This window comes from Acipenser ruthenus, chromosome 6 (assembly GCF_902713425.1).
Source record: "Acipenser ruthenus chromosome 6, fAciRut3.2 maternal haplotype, whole genome shotgun sequence".
Classification (NCBI taxonomy): domain Eukaryota; kingdom Metazoa; phylum Chordata; class Actinopteri; order Acipenseriformes; family Acipenseridae; genus Acipenser; species Acipenser ruthenus.
This window is the reverse complement of record NC_081194.1, coordinates 61,283,983-61,309,243: the sequence shown is the minus strand read 5'-3', so window position 1 is coordinate 61,309,243 and position 25,261 is coordinate 61,283,983. Positions and strand designations below refer to the sequence as shown.

General features: G+C 37.6%; 1 protein-coding gene across 1 annotated transcript in view; it reads left to right on the top strand.

The window, feature by feature from the left end:
• The window catches only part of me1 (malic enzyme 1, NADP(+)-dependent, cytosolic), a 163,458-nt gene that overhangs the window by 51,569 nt on the left and 86,628 nt on the right, over positions 1–25,261 (top strand). Inside the window, exon 2 of the mRNA XM_034017042.3 lies at positions 22,120–22,253. Within this exon, the coding sequence (XP_033872933.1) occupies positions 22,120–22,253 (134 nt within the window). The remainder of the gene's footprint in view (positions 1–22,119; positions 22,254–25,261) is intronic.

Sequence of the window (25,261 nt, the reverse complement as noted above, 5' to 3'; positions counted from 1 at the left end):
AGCAAGCTTCTGTGCGCCCCACATGCAGTGTTTGTATGTCCGAAAAACAGCGACATCATGTGGGCCCCAATTCTGCTGGGGACCCTATGCTATAGCGTTATTTGAATATAAGTTAATCCGACCCTGATTGAGTTACTGCTTTCTTTCTTTACTATTGGTGTTTGTATATGTAAATAGATATAACTGAACCCAGTGTGTTTGGCATACCTAAACGTTACTACTGTACTTGAAATGCATGTGGTCTTTACAAGTGCAAAAAGTTAAAAATCAGGAAATTCAAAATGGCAGTATTTATTTCTTGTCTATTTATGGGAAGTGTTAATTTGCCTTGAAGTAATATATTCTCCACTTCTTGCTGTGGATTTGAATAAGACTATAGGTGTACAAAGTCAACACACAAAGTACTCATTCACCTTGCATTTATAAAACTAAGTGGCAATGCTGAAAAGGCACCTGTGAATGTTTACTATCTAAATCCATTCATTGTCTCAGTTATGCTGTGTTAAACCCAGCCTCCAAGTTAAACATGCTCCAAAAATATATCATTAACTATTGATATGGAAGTATTGTACACAAAAAGGGTTTCAAAACTTACATAACTGTGAGGCTAAAGCTATGCTATGAAGGACAGTGTAAATAGGTATCAAAGCTATCTTCTGATCAGTGAGTTAATTTCTGAATAAAGATTTGCAGTGTTCATTGTGAAGATTACAACTATATTTCTCATCTGTGATTTAACACTTACAGTGCCTTCGCCTACTGTATGAAGGTTGTATAAATTGGCACATATATCAAATACTTTATTTTATCTAAATAATTTAATCATTTAGTGAGTCTCTCCTCTAATAAATGAAAGAAAAGCAGTCTTTAAAAATGTACTACATGTTTTTATCACTCTGTAAATGGAAAAGAGAGTGTTTCCAGGACTTAGGTCTTGAAACTCTTAGCATTTCAGGGTGAACATTACAATTGTTTGTACAGTATCTTGGCACTGGTAAGGTTTCATTAGGTCAGATTATACATCTCTAACACAGTGCAGGGACACTAGTTGTGCTGTTATGTTAAGCATGCCTCGATAATGTGCGACCTTCCAGTAGAAGATAACACATCGTATCTGAACTGCTTGTTTCGTATGAATTCACATTTTCACAGAAAATAGCTTGATATGTGATCCCCAGCAAGAAGTAGACATTGCATTTCTGCTTATTTCACCATGATTTCCACCAACAATCTGGAAGATAAGGACAATCAGCAGTGACAACATATAAATGGCATTTTGCGCCTCTTCTTCCTGTGTTGTTAACTTCCTTACTGGTACAAAGCCCGTCCAATTAAATAGAAGAATTATGTTTCATTTGCGTCCATTAACACATGTGTGACGAGGAGAGAAGGAATCCAAGCTGCAAATCTACCCGCCGACTAAGAAGGGCCCTGGGTAAGGTTGGTGGTACGCCTTCTCCGAGATGGTGGGATGAGACCGGACGTCAGCCATCTTGGGGAAAGGGCGTATCTGTATGACTACGGAACAAATCCATTGTGATCAGCTGTGGTGCGGACGCCACACTGATTGCAGGGAGGAGTTTGGCAGTACAAAGGGGACGCAACTTCGTCAATACAGCCCCTTACATTGAATTCTAATTCAGCCGGAGCGCTGCTGTGTTTGTTTTGTGTTGCATTGCAGAGGAGGAATACAACATGAGTTGAAGCCGTGGAGCCAGCACTCACCCTGGAGCACTTAACCCTGCACACCAGCACCTCACGTCCTTGCACCATTGCCACACTGAGCCTGGAACAGAGCTATGGGAAGCAGTGAAATATTATTGTTCTGTTTGTTTCGATTTGGGACTGCAATCCCCGTCGGCTAGTGTTTCCCCATTACCATTGTTGGTAGTGGGGTGATTGATTTAATGAAGCCGGGCAGTTTATTAACCTATAATACCTGTTTGGACTTGTTATTGTAACCCACAGCACACCTTCCTGACTCATGCTAGCACACATTTACTAGATACATGACTTGCTATTCAACTCAAAAGCAAGCTCTTTAGTCAAGAGGCAAGTAGTTGTCTGAAGTACTTACTGAAGATGTCGGTATTATTAACTCATCAGCCGCTAGGAGGAGATACATTACAGCACGTCAGTTGCATTTTTTGAGAATTTTGCCCCATAATGTGCAAACAACTCACCCGGCAGTCTGGACAATATCCTAGCTAACTGGAATCAAAGAATTGCTATGTGCCAGACCACTGGTGGAGCTCAGTTTACCCTTAGTCTGCAGTTTTATAATGTGATTTATTGTTAAACAGCCTACCCATGTGTTTGGAAATACAATATTTAGTGAAAAAAAATATGGTAAGACCTTGTAAAACCCCTACTAGTTTTCTTGCATTGAAAAATGTAACTCCATCATTTCTAACCCTGTATAGTTAAGATGTTTTTTAAAACAAGCTAATTGTTATAACTAGACCAGATGTATTCTGGAAAGAAAATCTGCTAGCCTGCAGCACACACATACTTTCATCATAGCCATTACAGAGACACAGACCACAAATAGTTACTGCATGTAAGGCAGTAATAATCTCACACTGAATTCAACTAAAACGTGTTATTTCAGAGCTATACATGATGCATAGAATGCAGGTAATTCAATATGGATGTTTTATTCAGTATGTAGGGTTTAATTAAAAGATTAGGTATGCATGGGTTTATTCAATAAAGACATTTAGATTGTCTCCCAGATTTAACAAAGCTCAGCCAAAACATTCAAAATCCATAATACTAATTCATACTTGTGTGTTAGCAGCATACTATATTAAGTGTGACTATATATTCAATCAATTACAATGTAAGCTGGCTTCACAGTGTGTGTGGTTGGTGGTGTGGCAACCTTGCCTAGTATTTCTGTGGTTTTCACTGAATGCAGTGAGTGTCTGTTCTTCAAGGACGGGACTTTGACTACCTTTGTCCCCCCAAGGCAGAATTCAAAGGCATTCTGAATTAACTCCCTGTACTGTAAAGTACCAAATTATTGGATTTACAGTACAGTCGACACTGCCTAATCAGGATCCTGATAATCGCGATTTCTGCTTAAATGGGATACAACTCTGGCAGATGTTTCTTCCCAATGCTATTTATGTTGTTTAACTGGGACGTCACTTCGTTTCATTGGGATACAGTATTTTCAAAGGACGAACGGAAATCGCTTTTCAGAGCAAGACAGGTTCGACAGTGAGTATGTGATTACGCTGATTATCGCAGGTGCCTCAGCTTGTGATAAGATGTGATTTCATTAGTTTACATTTCCTGTAGAAATAAAAACCAGCGATTAATTTTGTTTAGGAATATAAAAAGAAATTTGACTCATATTTTAAATTATGTATTTAACATGTAATCATAATGTGATGTGATTTAATTATTTTTCTTTTCATTTACAAACAAAAGTATGACTAAGGTCGTCTCACGTGCCTCTTGTTTAATTGGGACATCCGCTTATTCTGGGTATTTTTACTTTTCCTGAGGTGTCCCGATAAAGCAGCATTGACTGTATAAGAAGAATATGACTTTAAAATATAGACAATAGCTAAATAATTTCATTACTATTAAGTTTTGTAAAACTTTGTGCTAATCAGTGGTTTACAATGAATTGTCTTATCCTCTTATTAGCTTCCCTATTATTGTGCTGAAGTCTTTTTGTTCTTTATGTTAATCCAGGACATGAAAATATTTAAAATACTTGTACAACACCACAGATAAACTGTTACATCCTATTACTGTAACTGTAAACCACAAGGTCTGACTTCAACTACTGTAGACTATTGGAGTGAGTTTAAACTGCAGCACATTGATTAAATTGATAATCTACAGAATGGAAATTTGAATTGATCAGTTTGAGGCCTCACATTACTTGCTTCCATGTCTGACTAGCCATCATGCTCACCAATCCTTTTTAACCTACGTGCAACGTTCTGAAAAGAAATGGTTAAAACATGGACATGGAAAAAAAAAATGTTAAAGTGTTTTATTAAAACATTTAAATAATAAATGATTGCAGAGAATTTGCTGTTCCTTTTTGGTCTCCTACATACCATGTCAAAAATTCTCTTTTTTTTTTTTTTTTGCAGATTTCTCATTCTTAGCCCTCAAATAAGCACTCTGGACAGTTTTCAAAACCAATTTTTTCCTGTTTCTTTTTTAAATACACACTTTTTTGGCAGCATTATATAAGTATAAATAACAGATTTTTTTTTTTAAATGGCAGCATTACAATAACATTATAATATTTGTGCAGGCATATCACTTTTTAGAAATTATTTTTTGTGTGATAGATTTCAAAGCAGACGCACTTCAAACCCTCATCAATGCTTACGTCTTTATCTAGCACATATACATCAGAAAACTTGCGTCGCAAATTTTCAATCACGTCGTATACAGTATCTTCCACAGTTTCAGGCACGGGTGTATAGCACTGTTATATGAATTATTACCTGTGAAGTGTAGGTACAATAAATAAATAGGTTGTTTTACCCGGTACCAAACCTGACAAGGCTTCCTTACAACCTGTAACACCAACAAATAAATAAAGAAATCTCTTTGTTTTATTCTCTGTAGATACACAGCCATCCATTTTTCACTCTCAGCTGTGTGTATACAGATGACCCGGTCTGTCAAGCACAATTCTTAGGGACTGCTGCCATCTGCCAGTAAAAAATAAAACTGCATATACTTTTACAATGCAGTTTTCTTATTGTTAGATTGAAGCATGTTAAAAAGACGTGTTAAACTTTGCAGATGCACATATAAGCGCCTGCACGCTATTATCATGGGAGTGACAAATTTGGACTCGCATAAGATCCACGTGGAAATCTCAGGATAAGCAGCTGGGTGGTTAAGGTATTCAATGCATGAAGGTATATGTAAGTAAGGGCACTGTTACGCTTGAAGGGCACTTGTATGGTCGGACAGCTTAGTTCTACGTGGTGAAATCTCAGCATGTTGAGATTTAGTGTAAACTGCCATATTGTCATGGAACTGGAATCTTGATTATACCCTTCTGGTAACATTTCAACACTAAACTTTACATTATTTATGTATTTCATACTTGAAGGTCATTGGGATAAATATGTGGCAAAGTAGGTTAAGACAGTAGCCTTTCATCTCAGGAGGCCTGGGTTCAAATCTGGTGTAGGTTGCAAGCAGTGGTGGCAATGCAGAGGAGGCACTGCCTGCTCAAAAATTTTTAAATTAATACTGGTGAGGCAGAATGCTAAGTAAAGGTGTCTAAAAAATAGCCACGTGTGGCATTCCTTCCCTCCCCTTTTGCCTGTTTTAACCAATCATCGGACGTGTGCCCTCTCACATTGATGACATCAGATGCTAATACTGACAAGTGTGAATGGAAAGAAGCGTGGTTTAGTTGGACATAAGGAATGCCAATAGATTGATTCATTTAAACTGTAATACATTTAAAACTGGTGATCCCTGAGTGGCTCAACTGGTAGAAGCCACATGGTGCGCAGATTGAGTCCAACAGCGTCCTGGCTGTGCAAAGTAGGCTGGTCTTCGCTGGTGATTATAGAGAAAGCGTCTCATTGGCTCTGGCACTCCCATGGGTTAGTTAGGGAGGCAAAGCCGGCAGGGACTGTTTCTCCTCGTTGTACTACAGTGCCCCCTACTGTCCAGGTGCCTTTTGAGCTCAGGTGAAGACCTGCAACCGGTAGCTCTCTGACATCCGCTCTTGAGTTCCTGGATGTAAAAGAGGAAACTGGCTTGGTTGTGGGATCGGAAAACGCCCACTGGACCTTCAGTTCTCCTGAGCTGTGTAGGGAGTTTCTGCAGCGAGGGGAATAAAAAAGAATTGGAAATTTCTAAATTGGGGAGTATATGTGCTGTAAAATATTTGGGCACTCTAAATTTAAGAAAAGACAAATAAAATATTGTTTGGGACAGAATCTTTGATTTTACAGTGTATATTGTAATGGACCATAACAAGAGGAAGGGCAGAGTTACAGGGAAAAAATTATCGTAATTCATTGCTGATTGCATTGCTTATCTTGGCAGTGTCAGAGAAATGTTTTACAGTGGCATTGTTTTCATTGCAATCCATTCCTCTAACTTCGTGCCTCAAATATTGTATTTATTTATATCCCATTGCCTGAGACTTGTCAGTATCAGGATTGCTACGCCCAAGAATAATGTTTGGAGTCCATTTGTTTAACTGGTGATTAAAGTGATTATTTATTGTAGCTTACACGGTGAAAGGGTGAATTGATTTGCCACAGGGCCACTTAATCTGAATTCCCCTACTCCAGAATCATATCTCTTTAATTACAGTAACTTTATTAGTGTCCTACATTAAGCCAGTGGGTGAGATTGCAACATCTGCGATTCCAGAAGCATGTTGTTTTATTCAGGGCTTTTTTATTTGTTTTTTTATCTCCCTGGTATAGAATGCCTGATTAGGTTCCACAACATAGCAACTCCTCAGTGTGTGTCCTCAGAATCACCCACCCACCAAACTAATCACCTCTTTCGCAGAGACTGCTGTAGCATGGTGAGGTGACTCAATTTTCCCAACCCGTGGAAGCGTCAGGGCCAATGCAATGAGTCCTTCAGATCCTGCGCTCTTCTGACAGTTGTAATTATGTGACATGATACCAAATAATGGAGTTTACATTGTTAAGAATGCACAAATTATTTGATACATTTATTATTCAGCTGTGTGGAAGGCCAGTTACTTGTGAGCAGTTTCATCGTCATGGTGGTTGTTTCCAAGATTTTCAAAAGCTAAACATTATTGTGCCAGCCAGTGGTAGTGACAGAAACCAGGGCCCACAGTGTGTTAACACTCTTTAGAAATCTTTCCTCGAATCTGCTTAACATTTCCTAACTGTTGACAGTGATAACGCCAAGTAGTTATTGGATTTTTTCCTGTTAGATTTAATCAGTTAGATTTGGAAAAGCTATTGTTTTCTCTGTGTCTAGACATCGATACCACAGTGGATGAATACAAGTATGTTGTGTTGTACAGTATGGGATTAATTGAACAAAGCTGAAAGCTTGCATATTTTTTCTCAAAGCAATTTCTTTCCATGTATCTGGTAATATCTTAACTGTGACGCCCAAATGCAAAATAAGGTACTGAGTGAGTCAGTTTTTTCCTCAGCGGTATAAAATGTGGTTAAATACAGGCTGTTTTATAGATGGCTGTTGTGAAAGTCCTAAATGGAAAACATGCAGACCTGAAGCAAATCACATGATAGGAATGAATAACCTATAATGTACATTTGTATTGCATTTTATTGAATTTATTCAGTTAACTTTAATGACCAGGTACAGTATCATTCCAGTATGCCTGAAAGCAAACGTTTACTTTACAAAACAGTCTTAAAACATTGCTTTAATTTAATTTCCTTACTTATTGGAGTTGAGAGCTAAACCTCGTAAGTGCATATATTTATTTAGATCAAAGTTTAGATCAATTGAACAGACATCATCATCTATGTTTCTAGTCTTCTTTGATTAAATTAAAACAAATGAGAATGGTTACTTATTGTTTTTTGTGAGATTATGTTTATCAGAAAAAGGAACACTTTATTTGAGACAGGGGCCACTATAATTCACATCCTGTTGATGTGAAAACAACACTACCTTCCTACAAGTATTGGGTTGTGTAGCTCTCAGAAGATCTCATTCATTGCAACTTCCACAACTTGAGATCTCTGTAATTCTTGCTAAAAAAAAAATAAATAAATAAAGTCTTAATCAGTCGAGCCAACATTGTAAACTCCTGGACGATAAATTACCCTTCCCTTCCTGTAAATACTTTTTAAAACCACATGAAGGGTAACGGATGTATTCTAAGGCTCTCAACAAAAGGTACATGCTAAAGAAAATGACATGCTTAAATCCAATATGACTATTCTCCCCTACAAAAAACAGTAATGATCTAACAGGAAGGCTGAAAAAAGCAAACAAAGGATTGATTTGATGTAAAACTTTTACATGCATTTTCTCTTCTGTATTTTCTATTATCATCATTATGAGAGACATTACTGTTTGAGTATGGATAGCCCAGCTGGGATTCATATGTCTTCCATCTGTCGAGGTATGTACATATAGTTCAGGGGTTGACATGTTTTATACAAAGTTAAATGTCCACCCACTTCTTAAAATAAATGTATGAGTTTAGTTTTTTCCTCTTGGAAATACATTTTTCAAGAAGAAAATATGACACATAGTTTAATTTAAGTTTTACCCTTTTTGTTTGTCTTTTTGGTGACCTGCCGTAACCTTCCCTGCACCACCTTCAGCTGGGTTTGTCTGCAGAGAGGGTAGTTGCACAGATACAAATCCTGCTGTCTGGCTCTTCTTTGTTCCAATAAGCATTGGGAAGTCATCTGGAGGTTAATGAATACTATTGTACAGTGGCTTTAGCATCTGTCACGGGTTTGTGACAGGTGTGGGTATTCGCTGTATTGAAGAGCCGGACACAGAAGAATTTCTTTGAAACGCCGCTCAGGCGTGCTGATTTATAACTTCACAATTAGGGCAGGTGCTATTGCATGGTGTCGCCACTAGGGTACCAGCAATGTTAATGCCTAGGGTGGAGTGAAACAAAGCAGGGCAAACCACGTGACCTTACCAGCAATGGTAGGGCTCAGGCACATACACAAACAGGAGTGTTGGGGCTCCCTAGTGGCGCATCCAGTAAAGGCGCTCCGCACGGAGTGCAGATGTGCCCTAAAGCCTGGAGATTGCACGTTCGAATACAGGCTATGTCACAGCCGACCATGACCGGGAGTTCCAAGGGGGCGGCGCACAATTGGCTGAGCGCTGCCCGGGTAGGGAGGGCTTCGGTCGGCAGGGGAATCCACGGCTCACCGCGCATCAGCGACCCCTGTGGCCGATAGGGCGCCTATGGCTCTGCAGTGGAGCCACCAGATGTGTGTTGTCCTCTGGCACTATAGGTCTGGTGGCATTGCTGTGGATCTGCAGTCTGAAAAATGACGGCTTGGCAGGAGCACGTTTCGGAGGACGCGTGTTCCAGCCTCCGTTTCCCGAGTTGGCGGGGGGGTTGCGAGCGGTGAGCCGAGGATTCAGATAATAATTGGGCATGCTAAATTGGGGTGAAAACCGGGGTAAAATAATTGGCGACGACTACATTTTTAATAAAAAAAAAAAAAAGGAGTGTAACCAAGGAGTGGGGCAGCAGTGTGGAGTAGTGGTTAGGGCTCTGGACTCTTGACCGGAGGGTTTTGGGTTCAATCCCCAGTGGGGGACACTGCTGTTGTACCCTTGAGCAAGGTACTTTACCTAGATTGCTCCAGTAAAAACCCAACTGTATAAATGGGTAATTGTATGTAAAAATAATGTGATATCTGTATAATGTGAAATAATGTATAATGTGATATCTTGTAACAATTGTAAGTCGCCGTGGATAAGGGCGTCTGCTAAGAAATAAATAATAATAAATAATAATTAAAAAAAACAACAATATAAATTTGCAAAAACATAAACACTTTTCAAAACAAAGCTATAAAGTAAAAGTTGGTCAATACAGTGGCCGAGCACTACCTCCCCTATAAGGAGGGTCCTGCTACCGAAGTCGGTGTGCTACACACCCCTCACAATACTGTATGGGGATCATCCTTGATTCCCCTAAACTAACCCTTCTCGTTTTCACGCACGGCGACTCGGGGTACAGTATTAGGGGTATTTTTCTTTTACTTGCAGCTGCCTCTTTGCATGCTTTTTAGCTGGCTCTGTGTTTCTCTCTCTGCCAGAGTAATCCTGCACCATTTCATCCGTAACCTCAAGCAACCCGGGTGTGGCATTTTAAAAGCAGACCACAGTTATGGCTTTTGGTGGCCTGCTGCTGTTATGCAGCAGTCAACACATTTCATGTGTTGTAGTTTGTAGCTTTTGTGTGGGCAGTGTCATCACACTGCCCACACAAAAGCTTTTTATTTTATTACATTTAAAGCATATAAAAAACAATGTAAGTGCTAAAAGCTAGCCCCCCCACCCCACCATATATATATTTGGAGAGTAGGTGGTGCTAGGTGGGGAGTTGAAAGGCCACATTGTCACATGGCTTGAATGTAATGAAGAAGACTGGAAGCCAGGTAAAGACAGTTATAAATCATAATACTTCCACATCAAATCATAATTCCACAACAAATATTAGAGTTTTGGAATTCTTCTTTGAAAAAAATAGAAACAATTATATATGTTTGAAAGCTGCCTCAGTGCTACCCTATTAATGTAATCTAGACAAAGTAATAAACCGCCTTAAGTCCTTATACAGTAGTTGGGCATTGTTAAGTTATTATAGGTGACAATCTAAAAGATTAGGTATGGCTAGATTGCTGTAAATGCCACTGGAAACATCTGTTTGGGGGAATGAGGAGATTGGACTTCTGTTACAGGGTCAGGCAGGCATGAAGAGAATTGATCAGATTCTTTAACTGTGTAGTTGGAAGGCTACTTCAAATTGTAATTATATTCCTCTGGCTGATTGTTATCACTGATTGTCACACAGCATAACAGAGCTTTCTCATTACAAGCTTGTCTTTGTTATAAAAAGGATCAGTAAAAACATAAGCACATTTAAATATTTGTAAACTTTTAGAAGTGTCAATAGTATCTTATTTTCATTTGAACAGCTAGTTCAACATTAATGTTTGAAATATACTATGTCACATTTGATTAGGATGCTGCTAGGACGATTACCAAGTAAGTACTCGTAATTAGACTATTTGGTTGTCAAAGCATTTAATTAATGGTTTTATTTAGAAGTGCAGATGGTGGAAAGTTCCATGGCTGTTTCTAAGCATTTGGGAATGGTACATTTTAAAGATAAGCCAATCAGGAAGCAAGACCAGTAAAGTTTAAAAAAAAAAATGAAAAGAAAAGAAAAAGCTTTTTACTCTAAATCATTGATTGCATAAAGGATAACAACAACAATAATAGTTCCAAAACTAATATTCCAGAAAGTATAAGCCCCTAGTGTTTTTTCTGGTATGCTAATTTATTGGGTGTGTTTTCCCATTACTGAACAACAACAAAAGAAAAGAAAATCTTTTGACAATTTAGAGCAGAAATTCTAGCCCATTGTATGAAAAAATAGTATTGCTGCGCATAATACAAAGTTAGAAAACCAACTGCAATAGCAGCTTATAGCCCATTTGACACGAAGCACACATCTGCCGATCACTGGGCCTAACATACTTTTGGTTGTTGAAACATCTTTTTTTTAAAGGCTAACTTAGACTATATATATATATATATATATATATATATATATATATATATATATATATATATATATATATATATATATATATATGTACAACCAGGGCTCCTAAACTATACTTGTTAATATTTACTAAATATAGCAGTTTAGACAACTAAGGACATAAAGTAAAACGTTTCTCTTCATGAGAGTTAAGAAAATAAGTCACAGCCCATACCAATCCTTTTTGTTTTCATCAGTACTGGTATCCACAAACAACAGAATTTAGCTTGGAGTTCCAGTCTCTCTCACTCTATAGAGTATGAACTCCATGTTCCCTGAGGATAATCCTATCTTGCCTTTCTTTACATTATATTCCCAAATTGGTTTACAGTATGTGTTAAAGTGTGTTTTTCACTTTTTCAATCTGACAGGGGTTAAGGATTTTGGCCATGGTTTAATATGTACATTTTACTTTATACTTCATCCCAGTGGCATAGCCAGGATTATGTTTCTGGGTGGAGGGGGGGGGGGAGATTGTTGCACATGGATAATAATTTATAAAAATGTTTCTGTAGGTAAAAATTAACTACACTCCAAACTTGCAATGAACTCGAAATTGCCCTATTAAGAACCGTGATGTTTCACCTCACAATCACATTTAGAACCACTACTATGCAGTTATCAAACATTAAATTAAATAACAGAAAGAATAACCTAGTTTACCTGATGTTTAGATCCCCAAGTCAATCCTCTTGTTTTTCATTGCAAACTTGTCGAGTACTTCTAGGACTCGGTTTTACAACAGCTGTTTAAAGCATGATTTGCACAGAAGTAAAAACTTAACTTACCCCCTAGCTACGCCACTGCTTCAACCCACCTTGTCAGTGGTGACTTTTGTTAAAATTAGAACTAGGAGTATGCAGAGTAATAATTATTAATGAGTACCCATAACAAGATTTATCCACATAACACAAGACTACAAACTTCTGGTTATTATCCTATTTCATTAAGTATTTGATACAAGTAAGAAAGCAAGCTGTTAAATATTCACTGGACAGGAGAATTGTGCTTGAGTGGTTTTGTACTTGAGTAGTTTGTACGGATCCCCCTCCCACTCGAGGAGGTGATCCTGGCACTGCCGAGCCTCCACGACAGGCTGGCTAGTTGCAATGGTGATGGGGAGGAATGGTGGAGAGCCTGCAAAATGATGCTTCAATAGGGAGTTCAATTGCAAGTGAAAACTAAAAACATAGGCATTTACCTGACCTTAAATTGCAAGCAATCATTCCTTGGGTGGGCTTTCATTTCAACTGCGGTCTATTTACATTGTTATTAATATTATTTAGTCATTTAGCAGATGCTTTTATCCAAAGTGACTTAAGGAGACTAGGGGGTGAACTATGCATCATAACTGCTGCTGCAGCGTCACTTACAGTAAGACCTTGGTTTAATGTCTCCTCTGAAGGATGGATTTACATGATTGACACGTATAAATACAGCCACCCTAAAACTGGGGACAAGTGGAATCATACAGTTAAAGGACGACAGTGTTTAGATCAGCCTTTGTTGACTTTATTATACAGAGACCTGCACTTTACTACAAGGATAGATTTATTCATAAGAGAATAAGTTGGCCATTACATTTGCACTGGGTGACTAACTACACAGTTTTATACATCATTAATAATAGAGTACTATTGGTCTGAGCTGCCCAGTAATCCTCCCATAGCTTCGATTCTTTTAGACTGACTTCCTTCTCTGGGTTGCAGGGTGGCACCATCCAGCTACAAAATTACAGGCTAATTTGTTACTGAATGTCTGTGCCTGTAAATATTCAGCTGCAGCCATTGAAAAAAATGCACTAAAAGCTTAGATGTGGAAAGATTGAGGAAAAGAATTGCATACAGAATATATAACTGATGTTATGTTTTTGCACACTTGGGATAGACTTTACCGGATTCTGCCGAGTCAACGCCCCGGTTTGAAAATCACCCACCCCAACTTTTAGCTGAAAGTCAAATTTTGACCATTTAATTTTCAATTTTTTAATAACCATATGCAAATAATGCTTGAGGGGAGATATTGCGGATTGCCTGAGGGGAAATGTCGCAGCTCATGTGAATAGAAAAAAACTGCCTAAAATGAGTTGCTCTGTGCATTGAATGATTCAGGGTTAGGGTTATCTTCGGTTCAGATAATGAAGACGTGGAGTTTGGTGGTTTCGGATCAGATGATACTCTGCAGTCTGATTTGATACGCTTTCCTGTTACGCTACAATCCATATTTTGGATTATTTACTTTTTTTAGACACTGTAACAGATTATAACAGCAGTGTTAGGGCAGTATATATATAAATTGATATTTTTGTAGTATATATGCTTCCCACTATTTAAGTGCCATTTCATTTTCTAAAATGTAATATTAATGGTAAAATATTTGAGTTATTTAGTTATTATATTTGAACTAAAGATTCAGATGTAGTATGGCCTTGTCCCAAACCACAGGCATGTGGCTGCCATTACATAGTCGCACTTTGAGGTTGCCAAGCTGCCCACAAATTCCCATGGCACGGCTCCCAAAAACCTTTATCCGTCTTTTGCCGAAACATAGTCAGTCTTGTGACTCAAACAAACATGGGGTTTTCAAGTGGCAGCTCACATTGTTGTCTCTTTTGTCAGAAAACTCTTAATTGGTCCTTTTCTGTTAGTTTTCACTGGTGTCAATTTCATAGATGACACAAGATTGCTTTCAGCATGGTATAATCAACAGTGCAATTATTTTTTATGAGATTGCAGTGAGATAATGCCACTTGGACTTGATGATAAATGGCTACTGTTCCACTGTTGAAATCCTGAAACATGTTGATACAATATGCATGTAGTTTTGAACTATTGTAATAATAAGACTAACTATACTACTACGTCTACCACCACCAAATCCTTGTCGCATCCCTCATTTGAGAAAAAAAAAGATTGAATGAAAGTCACATTCAACTCTTTAAAAATGTCCAGCATGAAATGGTCAACTAGATTTCTTATTATTAGGGGTGCAACAACAGTTGTTGTTGGTTTTATACCTGTAAATAAAACTTTACTTCCCTAAATTCGAACTTCATTTCTGTTAAAAAAAAAGTGACTTTCTTAAAAAATACTGTGTGTATTCTTTTATAATTAAGTCTTGAAGTAATCCTCTTATTGCCATTTTGTTAATTTAACACTAGAACCGCTATAGCCACTTTTTGAACAGCTTTTGCAATTCAAATTTAAATATCTCCGCTTATGTGAATATCTTGTGCATGTCCGTTCTTAAGTGTTACTAAATATTTGAATTAAATACCCATACAGTGTTTCAGCTGCAGAATCATAAAAATGAATAAGTTATAAGCACTTGCTTCTTCAACCGCAAGACCCGCAGTTTATGCGGCATATTGAAATCAATACAATATAGCCGACAATTTAGCCTGGGCTTCGTAATAAAATCAACGTTGTTGTGAAATAATGTATCATAATCCTGTTGAGTGCTTGAAACACTGATGAAAGTCATTCTACACATCACATATTATTGTTATCTACACTACATTTCTCAGGCAGAACGACTGTGCCACCCTGAGCGTGAAGGTGCAAAAAAATAAAAAAATGGTGCGTATTCTAAGCTCTGCACAGATCAGTGACCATCGGGACTGATGCTAAACGAAAGCCAGAGACTGTTGCATTTTACAACGCAACGAAGTACGGTGTGGATATACTGGATCAAATGGCATGGCTGTATTCTGTCAAAGGTGGCCAGTGTCTGTTTTTTATAATGTTTTGGACCTGGCAGCCATCAACGCTTTGGTTTTGTACAAGGAGTGCTCCAGCAACACAATCACTTGGAGGCACATTATTTTGCAGCTAGCCCTGGAGCTACGGCAGAAACATTTTGATAAGAGACATGAAAGCCGGCTGGCAAATGCCCCTCAACCTTCAGCCAGCTCTGCGGCCACTAGCACACAGAATAAAAGAGAATGCCAGGTCGCTAAATGCAATAAAAACAGACATTTTGATGTCTGCACCCATTGTGAAAAGGCAAGTCTGTGGCAAATGCACTGGTACAGTTGAAAAGCGTGTTTTCTGCATAGATTGTCTATTCAATCTTTGGCCTCTTAATTTGAGACTGAAAGCCAATTTGCCTGAACTGTGTGGTTATTTTGTGATGTGATCTATTGCCCACTGTTGGCCAAGTTGAAACCACAACACCAGATTGAAAGAGGTGTTCAGAGATTAAAGGCTAGAGCATTGGTCTACTGCACTAAATACACATTTACTAACATATTAAGAGTTTTTCTGGAAACTGAATCACATTGCCCCTGCTGCATTATTTGAGTGGAAAGACTTGTCTGTGTTGTAATTTGGAAAAAAAAGGCTGCACCTTTTTATTTTCACAATATGTTGCGGGCTCGATCCGTTATACGTTAGTACTTTTCTGCAAACACATCCATTTCAGGAACACCCGGGAGACTGACTTACGTTGAATTATGAATTTGGAAAAAAGGCATTCAGTTTTCTAGCTCCATGGTCTTGGAATATACTTCAGGAAGAACTAAAATGTACTGTCTTGATACCCTTAAAGGATTTCAACCTAAAATGTACAGAAGCTGAGACATATCACCTAGAAATATTAGCACACAACTTTCACGGTGCTGAGATGGATCTATATACATTTGCATACAAGTGGATTTTATAATTTTACCTACATTATTTTTTTTTCACCAGTCAGTGTATTTTAGAGCCTTAAAGGTTGTTTGTAGGTGGTATTTTATTATTATTATTATTTTTTTTTTTTAAAAACAAGATAAAGTGAAAAGGCTTGTGTCGGGACACCCACATGCCTGTTTACAGTTGTTTAATCTACTAAAGTTTGTTTTGAATTTGTAAACACATATTCAGAGTGAATATAAACAGTGCTTAATTCATTTTTGTAAACTAAATGCAGCTGCAGGAGGAGGAGGCAAGGGTGTGGTAACAACTACTGCCACCACAAACATTGCTTTGTGATGACATGATAACCAGAAGTAAGCTGGAACAAATATGAGAAGCGTGGCATTTTGGTGTAGTTGCTAAATATAATTTCTCATATTTTATATCCGATAATATAATTGCACATTCAATAATATTTTGTAAGCGTATATCTTTGTGGTAGTCTTTGGCATTCATATAATAAATACGTTTTTAAAATCGCTATCATGGTTTTTAATTATGCCTTCTCCCTGTTTGATTCCTATATGCCAATAAACTGACGTATGCTGTCATTTAAAAGATTATGAAGTCTATGGTAATCAGGGGTGGCTCCAGAAATAATTCCTAGGGGGGTGCTTAGCCTATGGGGAGTGGAGCCAAGGAGAATATTTGGGATTAATAAACTCTGACAACCCAGGGCAACCTCATTTTTGTTTTTGTAGCAGTTGTGATCTCTGAAGTCATTATCATGACTGAGCTATAATATAAATACATACATTGCTAATGTAGCTGATCCTGTATATTGTGCTGTGTTCTTGTGAGTGTTTTATATGAGAAATCACTTTAATCAACACATGCTATACACACAAAATAAAGACAGCATTTGTTTTACAAGTGAACTAATTATATTACTGTATTAAGCCAACATTAAATGAAGAATAAAATACATGTTCCGGCGCCTCCTTAAGACTCACCTCTTCAAAGAGCACCTGTAGAACTCCTCTGTTTGTATCCTGGGACACTATCACCCTTCATGTAAATGTGCTTTATTTTGCTCTTATCAGCCCCTATTTTACTGCATTTAATCCTGTACTTCAGAATACTGTAATCTGCCAAGTTTTTAACCTGTAGTACTTTGTATTTAATCACATCCTGATGTAACTATCACTATTACCTGCTGTATTATTGAATTGTGGTTTGTCAAACTTGTACTTTACTTGAACAAAAGTTATTGTATTTCTTGCTCTTATTGTATTACTTGTATTGTAACGCTTGAAATGTTTTTGCTTACGATTGTAAGTCGCCCTGGATAAGGGCGTCTGCTAAGAAATAAATAATAATAATAATAATGTGTTGTGTTTAAAAATTGTATAATATTTTTCACTGTGCAAAGTTGCATATGAATATTTGTTCAACTTTCCAGTTACAACAAAATGATGTGTTTAATAAAATAAAAGCCCCCTGATGCCTGATTTTAAGAGTGTTAAGTGATAAAGCTTAATTTAAAAACAATTGGGTGTAGGATCTACAGAACAATAAAACACAATAATAAGTTTTGGGTAAAACTGTTTTTCATCAAATTGTTCTAATAATCAGTTTTCAGAACATTTATTCTGATTCCCGTGAATTTTTGCCCAGGGTAATTCTCACCCCATAAATTCAATCAATAATCAACCCATTGATATACATTCTGAATAAATAAGATCATATGTTGGGGGACCAAAGTACTTGTGTGATGGTACCTTGCTCTTTTGAATATCTTTAGAGTTTTAGTAACAAGGGAATCTGAACGGAATAAAAAAGGCAACGAATGCACCACCCCAACTCGCTCTACATTAATTCACCAGTAGCTTAATTTGTAAGGCATGAAGTACAGATGTTTTACACACATATATAGTTTTATATTGTGTTTTTGTGTACAAGATGTGGAAATCAGCAGTGCCTGTCTAATCATTCAGTAGTTAAATTAAGGACTCAATGCCATTGTTCTGGCCCATTTCATATAAAAGCATGGAAAGAAATGAACATCATCACACATGCAAGATATTCTATTTGCTTGTATGGTGATGTCATCACCACATTCTGTGAACAAATTATTCATGCATTAGCACGTCCAAAATTTAGCTTGAAAGAAGCTTTTGAAGAGTACAAACGCGTGATGTCAGACTACTTTTACTTTTGCCTAATGTAGCAGCCAAGTTTAAAAACTGTATTCTATTCAAAGTTAATACATTACTTTTTAAATATTTCGCATTGAGTTCAAGATCTATTTTTGCAGCCTTACCAACCCTATCCAATTATTTTTAAAGCAAAAAAACATATTGCTGTGCATTTCTCATGGGATGTATGATATATGAATTTCTCTGAGGAACTGGTGAGAACATTCTTTAATCAGTGGGATGCATTTTGTAGTTAGAGGACTCAAGAACATGGCAAGGTGGAGGTCATGTATTTTTTGGCATTCACCAACTTTGTTTTCAGGGATGAAATTAGATTTTAAGTTACAGAAGAGAGAACATGGTTTATGGATAATGTTTTTTTTTTTTTTATTTAATTCCAGTTTTTTATGTGAGATGGCCTATCAAGTCCTATCTACACAGTGCAACAAGTTGATTGCTACTCTTTGCAATTTGTTGTACACAACCAGTTTTTAGTTGCTGCAAAAGTTAAGCACTTGTCTGCTTTCATGAAACAAGTCACACAGAATAGCTGTGTCAAATGTCGAAAGTTGCATGCAACAAATTTCATAGACAGGACTTATTTATTATTTATAAGCAGGCTGATTTATTTTTTGACATCTGATGTATTTATATATATAAAAAAACATCTCTGAACTTAAAGATTAAAGAAATACCAGTGGAGTATAAAATTAATGATTATGTCTTAAGAAAATAGCAGAAAATCATGATGTCTTTACAAAGATCTAGTTTCACGATGGTCATTTAAAGTATGCAAGCAAATGGTAAAGGTGAGCACAATTTAGCTACAGTCCTAAGAACTAACCTTTAAGGGTATATTTCAGTGAGCAATTTAAAAAATAGCAACTTTAATAAAAAAAAAACACCTTTCAAAACTTTTTCCTCAACATTTATAATGAACTGCAAACTGGTATCTGTTTTCTAATAATATCCTATCCACGCGACCTAATCCACAATCAAAACACATCGAAGCCACGTGATGAGCATACATGATATAGATAGTATGAATCTAGGATTTAACATCATGAAAGTTAAGACCCATTATTAAGGCTACGATTTTGGCACAGTGATTTTTATAGTACATATCATGGGCGGCAAAAAAACAAGAATTCACGGAAAGGTCACCAAATAATTTAGTTGTATTCAAAGGATTCCTGCTGTCAGGGAAGCTTGAAGCAGAAGATTGCCAGTATGACCGGCGTTAGTGTAAGCTGGAAGGAAGCTAACGACGTGAGGACAAGCCTTTTGGATGCAAAAACTAAACTCCAGATTGGGACCTGAAATGTAAGGACAATGATGTACACAGCAAGAACAGCCCAAATCCTGAAAGAAATGAAGACATACAAATTACACATTCTGGGAATCAGTGAATGCAGGTGGACAAGTTTTGGGAAGTGCATCACCTCGACGGAGAAGACAATCCTGTATTCAGGACACCGTCTCATCACACTGCCGGAGTTGCCTTGATTCTCAAGAGAAGGATCGAAAAGTCACTGCTAGAATGGAAACCAATCAACGCCAGGCTACCTAGAGCCAGATTTAATGGGAAGTACAGCAAACTTACAATCATCCAATGCTATTCACCAACCAACGATGCAGAACCAGAGGAGAAGGAGACTTTCTATGACACACTGCAGGCGGAGAAAGAGAAAGTAACTGAACACGATGTCCTCATTATCATGGGTGACCTGAATGCAAAGGTGCGGTCAGACAACACTGGAAGAGAGAAAACCATGGGTACCCAGGACTGCTGTACCATGAATGAAAATGGAGAAAAGCTGAGTGACTTTTGTGGTATGAACAGCATGATGATAGGCAGAACCATCTTTAAGCACAAAAACATTTGGATAGAGGTTTGGATAGAACTATGTGGTACTTTGACCTCACCAAAGTGGCCATAAGCAATGCTCGAATGCATGACAAATGCAACTTCAAAAATCCAAAATCCCTGAATACCAACATATTTTGCTTGATTCTTGTAGATCTCATTAACATCTATCCAAACATATCTTTGGGTGATTTTTTTGGAGTCCCCCCACGCAAGTTATTATGGCCTAAACTGGGTAGAAATTGCAAAAATTCTAATTTCAAGGGGGTTTAATGACCAGTGGTGGGACTTGAAACCAAAAGTTTTTCACAGAATTTGGAAGACTGGTTCCTAAGGTTCTTACAACAATACTTACATTTTTGGACCCACATCCCCTACAGTGTAAAGGATTAGGCTGAAGTTTGAATAAAACTCGCCAGTTACCCTTTGTCTGGCAATTTGCCAGAAGTGAGTAGGGTGCTCCTAGTATTTTTTTCTGAAAAGCCCTATTCAATACGAGCAGAACGAGGTGCTACACATGATGGTAGCATCTAAATTGCAGTCTGGGTGATTTTTCTGGTCAAGGTCCCTTTCTCACTTTCGGTTGACCTTTGCAAGGTCACAGGTTGAAGGAAGCATTTAAAAAAAAAAAATAATGGCTATCATTTCTGAAATCAGTGTGTCTGAAAATCCTCCAAGTGAATTTTTCTCGGAAAATCTGAGATGGACGGGCAACGGCACTGGTTGAGTTGGCATGGAATGACCCGATGTCTTAACTGTTTACATAAATAGTAAGAGGTTCCCTTAGGTACATTGCCATACAATTGAACTTTAATAATACGTTATAGCTGTTGGCTCAAGGATAAAGGACTTTACAGTAATGTTCTTCAAAGAAATGGTAGTAAGAATGTTGCACTGGAGCACCTTGTGTTTGGTCCAGTTTACTGTTTCCAATTTCTTAAGCAATGAAGCCAATTTAACTAACAGGCTACAAGCCTAATGAACAGCATTCCCAATGGTCTACATTTCAAAGTGTATAAGACTATAAATTACAAGCAGCTCAACCATGCAGTTGGATTATGTTACAGTACTTATTTTTTATTTAAGAGTGGTGGTGTTTTGAAATTTACAAACATCGGCCCATCAATGGTTATCCGGTTTAAATTGAGTTTGAGATATATATATATATATATATATATATATATATATATATATATATATATATATATATATATATATATATAATATATATATATATATATAAATAAATTGTTGATAGATTTATCAAGTTTACAGTAGCTACTGTATGGTGGCCGGTTACAGTGATGTCAATAAAATAAAACGTTACACATATGTCACACTTTTTTAAACCTATTTTTGCCTAATACCTAGAGAACCACTTATTCATTTAAAACCATTTAAAGACATTCTTTACTTAGTTATTGGAAATATTGGCATCTGTGTGTATATGAAGTTCTGTCCATATTACCTGGGTCACACTTATTTTACATTTACATTGGAGTTCTTGGAACAGAGAAAAAAAATGGCTTGATTTAGAAGTACAGTATATGAATAACTCAACCAAATGTTATCTGGGTTAATTATAAAGAGAGATTGTTATTTGTGTGTTCTTTTCCCCCGAGAGACAGAATTTGTGGTATTTTAATGCACAGCTGCAACAGCAACTTATTTGTAGATCCTAGAAACTTGAGAGTTCTTTTTTGTGTGTGTGTGTGTGGCTAAAATCCAACAGTTGAAATCTGTATTGTGAAACTATAACCAAATTATTAACACCTGAACATTTTTATTAAAGGCATAGTCTGCCAGATTATTCACCAGATCACTGACTTTACCTAGCTAGCATAGTTCCCTGCCTGTCCAAGAGGGGAAACAAATCTGGTATGAGTATATATTTTATTAGATATCTGCCATATGGACTGTTGTATTCCGCTGTATCTAAACTTAAAAAAAAAGCGTTATTTAGCCAAAACCAACATCGTTTGGGGAAACTAATAATTGAGAACAACATTCAGATATGTATGTGTATTGTAATAAGAAATGTGCTTCATAATGTTATACAGTTCCTAAACATGTAATTAAGTGAAATATATTGGTTTTGTACAGTTGCTTTGCTGTATATTATATATATTTTATTCTTTTTTGCAGGGCATGGCCTTCTCCTTGGAGGAGAGGCTGCAGCTTGGAGTCCATGGCCTCCTCCCTCCATGCTTTCTCAGTCAGGATGTCCAGGTCCTGAGAGTGCTGAGGAACTACGAAATGAAGAAGGATGATCTGGACAGGTGGGTGGGACTGTCACCTTGGCTTAGCAAGGAGCAATCCTGGGATCCCCTTCCTGCCGTGGGTTGAGACAACATCACACCTTTTGTAAAGGGTTAAAGTACAGTGAAACCTCCCTAATAGGGACAGAGAAAGGGACTAACAGAATGTGGCCTCAGGGTGGGCTTACTTGAAACAACTCGAAATAATTCTTAAGGTGGCTTTATATTGCTACCAATGGTCTTTTTACTGAATTGGCCTTAAGTGAGGTTTAACTGAACATTCACTTATTATATCTGATTATCATCATATATTATGCCCATCACATAACTTTTAAAGACTATTATTTTGAGTACTTTTTCTTTTGTTGAAGAGTTAACGTTCACTACAGTAAGTTGTACAGTTGAAAAAGGTTTCATGAACTATAAATCTGATTTTCATTAATTAAAATGGTCTTGAAAAAACACAGTTGTTCAAGTTTTGTCATTATGGCCCTGTATGTGCTCTGATTTAGCACTCATGGATATTTGGTATGTCTTATAAAGTTGCTGGCATATTTTACCCTTGGGGCAGTCTCGGAGAAAGCAGCAAGGTGGATTTCTGTAATGAGGCCAGTATAAAAAATGACCATTAGCACTAATTGATGAATATACTGTACTACTGAAAATGCCAAATTTGCTGAAACAGTAATAGATAATGAAGAACAAATATAATAGTAATAAACAGACAACAAATTAATTATTATGCACATTCTGAGGGTATAAAGTACACCTTTAACTGATGTGTTCAATCTGACTTTTGCTTTCATTTGGATAGTATTGTGCTTATTACCTGAACCTCAGACAGTGTAGACTTGAGGGGAAAACTATGTGATGGAAGTCTTCAAAATGTGTTTACAGGCACATTATCACAGTTCTTATCTGTTTGTTCACAATTGATAGATTTCATCATTGTAGGGCATAGTAGGGGTTTTGTTTAAGATTCTGATTCATAGCTCATATTCCACAACAACCCCCAACCATTAAAGGAGGTCTGGTGATGTTTTAAACACAATAATGACTGAAAGGTAACTAGCAGTTTTAAAGCATATGTTTTTGAAAACCTTTCCACTTTTGAATAATAATGTTAAGCATATTAGCAGGTGCAAGCAACATGTTTTAGTTGCTCTGTTTTTCCGTCCAACTGTTTTATGTGTGTGTGAGTTAGGGCCTTATTGTATACATTACTAGGTTAAAATTGGCTATGCATTGCAAATTATTAAATACCTCTTGCAATATTAAGATTTCACTTTTCAACTCTTTTCAAATTATTTGAATATATACCTGTGGTATGGTGTGGGAAGACACAAGACAGACACCAAGTTCAAAGATGAAATGCCGGCACAGGTGCCTAGATTTATTAGGGTGAGCTCGGTTGGCAGGTGTTTCTGTTTTAGTTTGGGGCACTCTACCAACAATGGTATTGTACCCAGTCTTAATACAACACACCCAGATGTGTAATCCAAAAGCAAAAATAAGTGAAAAGGCGAAAGGAAAAAGGAAAACAAAATACTTTAAGGAAAAACTACAAAATAGTGTGCAGGTTTTTACCGCGGCTCATTGCTCCCTCTAGTGGTGGGAGCCCCGAGGAACAGGCACTGTTCTATACCCTCCGTACACTGTGGGATGGCTCAGCCCCGCTAAACTCGCTAACTTAAAATAGTAGGACAGTAAATAACCCGTGTGGCTTGCTTGCACCCCGGGTCTGTAAGCCTCACGCCAGAATTGCCACTCCGTCTCTCCGAGTCGCTGCTCCAAAGCCCCTGATATTCAGGATTCTGCCGTGAAGTCACGCTCCACTATGTTTCCGGTATGAGCCAGAGAGGATACAAAACAGCGCCTTTTTATTAATTCATTCACCCCGTGTAGTCCCACCCCCCAGCCAATGACAGAACGTCAGCCGATTTCCTCACAGCTGAGTCCTGTCAACAAAACTTTGCCTGACAGCGTGGGAATTCACGGAGAATACGAACCCCCTACAGGCTCCCGCATGCACCTGATGGTCAATCCAAATACCTCCCCTCTCAGAATACCCCACTGGGTTCAATCACAGCTGGAATTTTTATTTTCAAGCAGATTACAGCTATGGCCAAAAGTTTTGCATGAAATACTGTACTACTATTATGGCTTCCGGTAGACTTTTGCAACAGGGTCATTCCATACCAACTCAATCAGAGCCATTGCCCGAACCATTTTGCTAGAAAAATTCACGTGGGGATTTTTGGGCCCGCTGATTTCAGGAATGCTAATCCTTTTTTTTTTAATTTCCCCTTCGAGCTGTGACCTGGCAAAGATCAACCTAAAGTGAAAAAGCTACCCTGACCAGAAAAATCACCCTGGGCTCAACTTATAGGCTACCATCATGTGTAGCACCTTGTTCAACTTGTAATGAATAGGGCTTTCAGGAAAAAAAATACCAGAAGCACCTAACTCACTTTTGGCAAGTTGCCAGTTGTGAGGTTTTGGTAGTTTCAAATGTGTCACTGCAACAAAGAAATCTAAGTTCCACACGCAAGTTCATAACCCCTCAGCTCCAAGCTAGTGCCAATGGAAGCACACCCTGTCACTTTTTACTCTAGATCTAACTCCAGTCAATGCAAAATTGAAGAATAATGCCAGTTTGGTAAGGACTATGTTGTACTTTAGCCTCACCAAAGTGGCCATAAACAATGCTCAAATACATGACAAATGGAACTTCAAACATCTGCCAAAAATCCAAAATCCACGGACACCAAAATGTTTTGCTTGATTCTTGTAGACAACATCTATCCAAAAATATCTTTGGGTGATTTTATTGGAGCCCCCCACATGAGTTATTTTAATCTAAACTTGGTAGAAATACCAAAAATTCTAATTTCAGAGGGAGTTAATGACCAGTGGGGGGGCTTGAAACCAAAAGTGTTTCACTAAATTTTGGTAGAGTGGTTCCTAAGGTTCTTACTGCAATACTAACATTTTAGGACCCACATCCCCTGCAGGGTAAAGGGTTGGGC